General features: G+C 33.9%; 1 protein-coding gene across 1 annotated transcript; it reads left to right on the forward strand.

The window, feature by feature from the left end:
- The first annotated feature begins 429 nt into the window (after positions 1 to 429).
- On the forward strand, positions 430 to 7,630 carry LOC132164048 (nicotianamine aminotransferase 1-like). Its single transcript, XM_059574456.2, has 7 exons — positions 430 to 724; positions 2,825 to 3,164; positions 3,257 to 3,475; positions 5,927 to 5,986; positions 6,116 to 6,271; positions 6,390 to 6,483; positions 7,372 to 7,630. The coding sequence occupies exons 1-7, from the start codon at positions 456 to 458 to the stop codon at positions 7,488 to 7,490; spliced, it is 1,257 nt and encodes a 418-aa protein (XP_059430439.2). The 5' UTR covers positions 430 to 455; the 3' UTR covers positions 7,491 to 7,630.
- Positions 7,631 to 9,088: the final 1,458 nt, after the last annotated feature.

The raw sequence follows: 9,088 nt of genomic DNA on the forward strand, positions 1-9,088 counted from the left end.
CAGATATTCAAACACAGTCAATCACAGCAATGCAGAAATAGTATTGAGAATTCAAACTTTAAAATTTACATTCGAATTTAAAGTTTGAATTCTCAATACTATCTCTACTTTGGTGTGATTGACTGTGTTTGAATATCTGTTACATTATAAGTAGAATCTTACTTAACAATTTCAACATTATTAAAACCACCACGAAGTTTCTTTTCAAGCTCTCCTTTTTCTCTTTTTGGTAAAAAATACATACCAAACTTTCAAAGGATAGAAACGGTACGGTTCAAAATTGAGTCCACTTTAAACTTTTGTCTGTCCACACAAACCGACAACATGAAATCTCTCCCTCTTTGTTATTTTCCAAAGTATTATTATTATTATATATTAATATTATTCATGAATTAATTAGCATTTGTACTATATATATATATACTCAAACGTTGCTGTTGGCTTTCCACCAAGACATGGAGCAGCTGGGACACAAGAAATGGGGTTTCCAAGGGAACCAAGAGCTAAACGCTTCCTCCATCTCCGTCCGAGGTGTTCTCAACCAGCTGATGGCAAATCGTAACAAGGACGATCAACGGTCCACCATTCCTCTTGGCCGTGCCGACCCCACCATGTTTCCCAGCTATCGGACTACCTCTTCTGCTGCAGATGCCGTTGCTGACGCCGTCCAATCCTTTCAGTTCAACTGCTATCCTCCCACCGTTGGTGTTGCTGACGCAAGGAGGTATGTTTCTAAAACCCCTCAACCTTCTCTCAATCTCTCACTATATATATATCATTAAAACATTGATTAAATGATTAAATTCTGGCTTCATAACCTTCTAATTCTTTTTTTTTTTTTTTTAAATAATAATAATTGATCGTTCATGGCTAATGGGTTTCATGGTTAAAATTTTTAGCTGTTCCACAAATCATTCCATTGAAAACATTAATATAAACTGTACAATCCAACAGCAAAATGCATACATACACATGCAGAAAAAGAGAAAACTGTTGAAGTTTACATGGGTCTTTTAGATGTAATTGTGTGTTAGATTAAGAAATAAGGGATGTTAATTAATTAATTTGTTTTGGTTTTGGTTTTTCTTTGTTAATTCCCAAGACATAATTTGCAATTTTTTTTTTTTTTTTTTTTTTTTTTTTTTTTTTTAATTTATGAAGTTTTTTCTATATACTCTTTTGATAGCCAAATGAGTCTTTAGATCGTTTTCATTAACTTGTGCTAAAATGGATTTAATTGATTGGAGGAGATTGCGATCCGGGAATATCTAAGATACTGCACGTAGCATTAAATGACGGCTTGGTTCAAACTTTCTCTCTCTCTAGCCGCCAACCCGTCAATTTATTTTCTATACAACGAATGGGGAAGGTGATAGATTAGGGGCGGCGGCGGTGTGGTGGGGGAGGGCGGCAATATATATAGTAAAGAGAAATGCTAAAGGCCCAACTTTTTTGTCCAACAAAAGTCTAACTTTTACCTTTTATTTTTTTTCTAAAAAAACCAAAATGAAAAATGGAAAAAATGTCTGAAGCAACCCTATCTATTTAAGAAAATGACATTATTATGAAAAAAATACCATTTTTCATTTTAAAAAAAATACCAAATAAAAGAAAGACAAAAAATAGATAGGGTTGCTTTAAACATTTTTTCCATTTTTTATTTTATTTTATTTTTTAAAAATAAATAAGGCAAAAGTTTGACTTTTGTTGGGCAAAAAAGTTGGGTCCCTATCATTCCTCTATAGTAAAACTAAAGTCCGTCATGGTGAAAGTAGGGGCAGATATAATAAAATAGAGAAAAAGTTATAAAAAATTAGAATCATATATTCTTAGATGATGTGGTTTATTATGAACCGTGACACAAAAAATAGTTAATGTATCACCTAATGTCATGTGTATCGTATATATAGGATCTCGATTCTCTGAAATATAAGGATAAGTGGTGAAACAGTTTAAAATTTATTTGACTAGATAGTTTTATATGAATTCTCTCGGGATGTATTTTTTAAAATTATTAGCAATTTGAATATTGAATTTTTTTTTTTTTTTTTTTTTTTATAAAAAAAATAAAGAAAAAGAATATTAAACAAGAAATTGATAAAGATTCCAAATTCAAGTAGTGGGGTCTCCTCCAGCTTAAAGAATGTGTAGTTGGTATCATTGTGCAGTCAATAAGAAACGTCACGTGGCCGAGGTGAAACGTGCATGGAAAGAATCTGTCGCTCAGAAAATTGGCTTCTCTTTTTGTGGTGTCGGCACAAAAGACGGTTTTTCTACGACTTTTCTATTGGCCTCCAGTTTTTCAAGAGAGATTCCAATTTCTGGTGTCCTTTAGATTTTTTGGAAATACCTTTTACGATTTTATTTTTAGGGGTAATTTTTTTTCTTTCACTTTTACTCTTATTTTAAATTATTTTCGAGCGTTGGATTAGGGTTTAAGAGGGTATAAGCATTATTTTCTCATTTTGAAGTGAGGACAAAAGTGAAAGAAAAAAAAATTTTAAATGGCACATGACTTGCACATGACCATTGACTGTCAATTTTAACACATTTGACTGACGGAAGTGACCTTTTTGTTATAAGATAGTAGTTTGATAGGGCCATGTGTTATAATTGGTAGTTTATAAAAACAAATGACAAAGCACTATAGTTCATATGGGCAAAAGGTAATTACCCCTAAATTTTTTTTAACTTTCAATCTAAAGGAATAGTGTTCTGAGTTGGCCATTAATTATGGTAAGTAAGACAAAACAAAACAATCACACATAAAACTTTGTCTATAGAAATAATAGAATAATAATCTTGTTGCTTCAATTCATGGCAGAGCTGTTGCAGAGCATATTTCTAAAGATCTCCCATACCAATTATCAGCAGATGATGTGTATCTCACAGTTGGTTGCACCCAAGCAATAGAAATTGTGGTATCTGTTCTTGCGCGTCCTGGTGCTAACATTCTGCTTCCTACCCCAGGCTACCCACAATATGAAGCTCGTGTGCGTTGCAGTAACCTTGAAGCTCGCCACTTCGATCTTATGCCTGAAAAAGGTTGGGAGGTTGATCTTGATTCTGTTGAAGCTCTTGTGGATGAGAATACAGTGGCCATGGTTATCATCAATCCCAGCAATCCATGTGGAAATGTCTTTACATACCAACATTTGAAAAAGGTACGCGTGTTTGCATATATCTATGTTGTAAATTTTGAAGAAAACAATGTTGTAAACTAAAAGTTTCAATTGTTGTGTTTTTGTCAACTTAGATTGCGGAGACTGCTAGAAAACTTGGGATTTTTGTGATTTCAGATGAAGTTTATGGCCATCTAGCTTTTGGGAGTAATCCATTTGTGCCCATGGGAGTGTTTGGATCAATTGTGCCTGTTTTAACACTTGGGTCTTTATCAAAGAGATGGATTGTTCCTGGATGGCGACTTGGTTGGATCGTGACAACTGACCCCAATGGCATCTTTCAAGAATCTGGGGTTGGTATTCTCTGCTTCCAGTCAATCTATATCTACTCACAATTGACTTATTTGATATAGTAATAAAGTGGCAATGATTGGTTTCACTGGCTAGAATGTTGCCTCTATAGCGAGTTGCATAAGGTTTAACTTAGGACTTAAAATTTCTAACACGACTTGCGAGCCTTACAAGAAATTGATGGGTTAGAGTTAATAAGTCTGAACCGTTTAATTTACATGAGTTAGATTATGGTTAATTTATATAATCTTAGGCTTATGCCTCGACACAACTTGAACTCAATACACAATATAAGAGTCGGCAACTTTTAGCAATGTTAGAATATATATTTTTCATATTAGGTTGATATTAAAATATTCACCATTTAAGGGTTTACTACCATACTTGTGTTCCTTCACCAACCACATGTTTCTTGTAAATTTTTGAGAGAAAACAATCTTTATTCAAAAAAAAACTGGGATACGGGACAAAGCCCTACATAGATAGAGCTAATTGCTCTAAAATAACAATGTTAAAAATACACTGGGGGGTTCTTCAAGCCACACTTGGTCAGTTGAGATCTTTAAAGCGTTCTGGGCCATTTCATGAGCCGCTGAATTGGCTTCTCGTTTGACATGGCGAATGTTCCATCTATGGAGGGACCCCAAAACCAATCGGGTGTCATCTATGAGCTGCCCATACCGTAGCCAGTTTGGGTTTGGATCATTTATGGCCTTCACTACAATTAATGATCTTGTAAATTAAGATCATTAATTGTATTGTAAACATGGTTAATGAAAGCACAATGTAGTCTTAGGAGTAATTTGATGTGATGAATATAGGTGTCTAATACCAAATTACTCTAAAATTCTGTCTCTTTTCTCTCTCTAGCTTCCGCTATAATTTTCTTATATATATATATATATATATATATATATATATTTGGTATTAGAGCTACTTTATTGTGGATTCCAATGTTTTCCTTCAACTTTTCTAGTATTCTTTACAGTGGTGACTGCTCTGGAGTTTATTTTGGCCCGTTCATCCCTTGCTCACCATAGTTCCGAGCTCACATTCCTATTTTGATTCGCGCCACGCCATAGCTTGTCTCTCTTCATCATAAGTTTATCAACGACAATTCTATATGAGCTCACATTTAGTTTGTGGTCCCAGCCGCATTGGATCTCTTCAAAAAAATTGAAAACAAAATCAATTGTTTTTCTTTCCCAACCTTAAGTTTGAGGGGATGTTAAAATATATTCACCATTTAGGGGTTGATTGTAATGATTATCATACTTGTATTCCTTCATCTACCATAGGTATCCTACAAAAAGGGATCGTAAACATATTCAAGTTAATGAGACCACAATGTAGTCTTATGGGCAATTATACTAGATGTAAGTGTCTAACATTGAACCACTTCAAAACTCACTATCTCTTTTCTCTCTCTTGCTTATGCTATAATTCTCCTATTTTTTGTTATAAATAAATATCTATAGACACGACCTGCAAACTCAATACAAAATTAGCAGTTTAATTAAATAGGTTGGGTTAAATTGATCTATATAGTCTTATATTCATGTTTCGATACAACTCGAATTTGACATGTGAATACAAATTTCCACCTATAAACTAGTTTATGTAGCATAAATTATAAGGTTCTTTCAAGTGGTGGTTCTTCATGCTTGCTTAGAGGAAAAAATTGTAAATGAATTCCTATCTTGTAGTTGTACCTTGGGGATGGAGTTAAATCCATTTTTATTAATTTTCTTCTTTTTGTTTTTAGTGATGTAGTGAGTAACTTATGCAATTTTGAATGTGGGGAGACTCATTTACTAATGATGGATGACACATGTCATTCTCTCATTTTTTAGCCTTTCCACTTTACAATCTTCTATTTTGATCATCTAACAATCACTACCCTCATTCAACACACTTTATATTTCAATACAATTAACCTTATACCTTCCCATGAAACGTTATTATCATTTCTTATACAAATTCGTTATTCTTCCTTGGTCACATGAAAATTCATACGTATCTTGTTAGTGAAATATGAGTCCTTCCCTAACTCTTATATATACCCTAGATATGCTTCTAAGCCTCTCATTCCATAATATCGCATCAAAACCTTCTTATATCTTGTGCAAGTGTGATCCACCCAAATTTTTTCTATTCCTGTAATATTTCATATATAAGAAGTATATTTTTACATTTAGTTTCGATCTTTCATCTACTTTTGGTTGTGATTCCATAGGCTAGTGTAAGTTGCACTACTTGAAAAACGGTTGTCCCTATTTTATTTACGCCGTATATTTCTACGATATAAACCCAATACATGTAGTAAACCTAGGAATTCTGATAATAGCTCAATGAGAAATTTTATGCATGCTTACATGATCAATTATTGTTTGTACCTTGATTTCATGATGAACTTAATTAATTAGTACCTGTGTTTTCTTCTTAATTTCCAGTTTGTGGAGAGCCTAAGGAGCTATCTCGACATCACCTCTGACCCCCCAACCGTCATACAGGTACCTAGTTTCAGTTTATTTTTCTAAATATAACGAAAAAAAAAAAAAAAAGTCAAAAAAGAATGCAATACCTTTTTTGCCCTTTTATTTTCATAAAGCTTAAAATTGCGAAATGGTTAATTTGTTCAGGGTGCACTTACCCAAATCCTTGAGAAAACGAAGGAGGATTTCTATTCAAAAATTCTGAACATATTGAGAGAAGATGCAAACCTTTTATATGAGGGAATTAAAGAGATTCCTTGCCTCACTTGTCCACACAAACCAGAAGGGTCCATGGTTGTAATGGTAAGGGCATAGAAACTATGAGATTATTATGCTTTAAAATAAACATTTGAAGATTTAACAAAAAAAAAAGATTTTATTTATTTATTTATTTATTTTTGTTTTTTTGAGTATGTACCAGGTAAAGCTAAATCTATCACTACTTGAAGGAGTTACTGATGACGTGGACTTCTGTATGAAGTTGGCCAAGGAGGAATCCGTGATTATTCTGCCAGGTGAGAATTCAACAAATTTAGAACATTTTCCTAATACTTTCATGGCTAAAATTGTTTGTTTCCCCTAGAAAGATGTTTGTTGAGTGGTTGTCTCTAGCATATACAAATGATAGTATCACTTAATGCTTTAACATATATATAAATCTTCATCTTTTATCAGAGTTTGTTTCAGAGGAAAATATATATATATATATATATTGTTGGTAAATGGTTTTAAAAGTTAACAAATATATCTTATATTTTCATTCAACCATATTAACTTATAAATATCAACTTTTTATTCACAACATAAAAATGTTAATATAAAACAACTAAAAAAAATCAACCTAAATATTACATTTAATTAAAGTATACATGTATTGACTAACAATGATCACACATGTTCACATAATCTGAGAAACTGCAAGGAAGAGAGAGAGAGAGACGGCAAAGAGGAGTTGCAAAGGAAAAGCCTTTGCGGGTGGGATTGAGATGCAATGCAATTGTTTGCCCATATTGTTAGCAATTTGGGTGGGCAACCGTGAGAGGGTTATTCTGAGGCCCACTTGCCCAAGTAGGTATTCAGGCAACCTGAGACCTATTCGAGAAATAGGCATCATAAGAGGTCCTCTTACAATTGCTTGCTCGGTGGTATGAGAAAGCGACGAAAAATGGTTTATGCAGATAAGAAATGTAAACCATTTTACGCCTAAAAAATGTTATTTTAATTGGTCAACTTAAAACATTTTTAGCTTGAACACTCAAAAATAGGGAAATATTTTCTGGAAAATATTTTACACCAAAACAAAGGTTAATATCGAATTCATTTTAAGCATTTAGAGGTTCAAATACTTTGGCATGACTTCTTTTTCTTTTTTCTTCCTTGCGCATGATTATATATGGTTCCAGGGATAACCGTTGGACTGAAGAATTGGCTTCGAATTACTTTTGCCATTGAGCATTCTTCGCTTGAGGATGCACTTGGAAGGATAAAAGCCTTCTACTATAGGCATGCCAAGAACAAATAAGGTTCATTTATGTGCAGTAAGAAAATAAGTTTGGCTAATGCCTAATCAAGCTGTATTTGCAATTCCTTGTATGTATGAGGAGATATTGGTTTATGCACATTATGATTTATGTTCAATTAAATAGTTGAATGTAAGAACTACTTGTTTTGTTCTAAATACAAAATTGGGGAAACTTCACAAAGGACCCCTGAACTACTACGCAATTTGAAAAGACCCCCTTAAATTTAAAAACCTCTCAATTTCACTACCCGAACTTTTAATTTGATGCAATCTACCCCCCTTTGCCAGTTTTTAGAAGTTAAAAGTGAGAAAATGACCTTTTATTGTAACGCCCTTAATTAACTAGTAATTAACTTCACGGTTCGTCTCCCAACCTTATTCATCTCCGAACAAGACTCAATGACCTCTACTCCTCGAAAAGAGAGGATACTAAGCAGCGAAAAGTATTAAAATTCTATAAACATAATCGTTACAACCAGAGCATCTACCAAAGTTCATCAAGTAGCTAAAATTACACTATACAAGTCATCATTTTTACAAGGGATCTACGCTATACCTTAATATGCAAACATGCATAAGAGCTCTTAATTCTACAACATAACTCAAAGTACTAGTTACCATGAGCGCTCGCCTAAGCTTGCAATAATACCTCAAACATCTCCTGGGTCGAATCCTCCAAGATAATTGGATGCTTCGTGATATCCATATTCTGCTAAGCTATCTATAACAGCATAATTGTACATATGGAGAAAAAAAGGGGAATAACACAAGGGTAAATCTGACGACTTAGTGAGTATAAATGCACATGACGTACCCATCATTAAATGGTGAACTCAGTTGTTTATAAAGCACATGCAACATTATGAGATGACAGTTTATCATGAATGTGATATAGATATAATATATGCATATGATATAGAGTAACAGTAATAGTTCAACCGTATGGTCTACCCGTGATATTACCCATTCCCAGCAGGATTGACGCTGTCCTGAGGGACCTGTAGTACAATGCTGGTGCCTTAGCCATTGCACGGTCTACTGTACATAACATTAGTGGCACGACCGAGTCCGACCTCGGGTGGCCTACACCACTAATGATGTCCGTCCTATAGTGACCATCCATTGGGAATTGCTGCATCTTAGTCACGAAACCATTGGATCCAAAGCCCCCACACATACATTTGACCATAAAGTTAACCTGTATAGTAAGCCCATGGCCGTTATTCTATACGTACCTGTGTACCATGTCATACGATGCAATTAGTCTTATCAGTCTTTTACATGCATAGTTTTTCAAGTCTCATTCTTATCTTATTAATCAACACACGTTTCCACAAAAGAGAGTTCACAGTAGTTCCAAAATGTATTTCATGAGAGTTGCAAAATATGCATAGTTGATATATATAAAATAGACTTGCAATGTGGGAAAAGTAACAAGCATCCATGTGATTTTGTATTCACCTAAGTCGTAAGGCTCCTTCATAAAATTTCCTTGAGGCTCCATAACCTTGAATACTGAGAAAAGACCTATCATTAGTTTTAAATTCAACTCAAACGAACCTAGAACATGAAAACAGAGGCTATTGAACGATTGTCCA

This window comes from Corylus avellana, chromosome 5 (assembly GCF_965113065.1).
Source record: "Corylus avellana chromosome 5, dhCorAvel1.hap1.2, whole genome shotgun sequence".
Taxonomy (NCBI): Eukaryota; Viridiplantae; Streptophyta; class Magnoliopsida; order Fagales; family Betulaceae; genus Corylus; species Corylus avellana.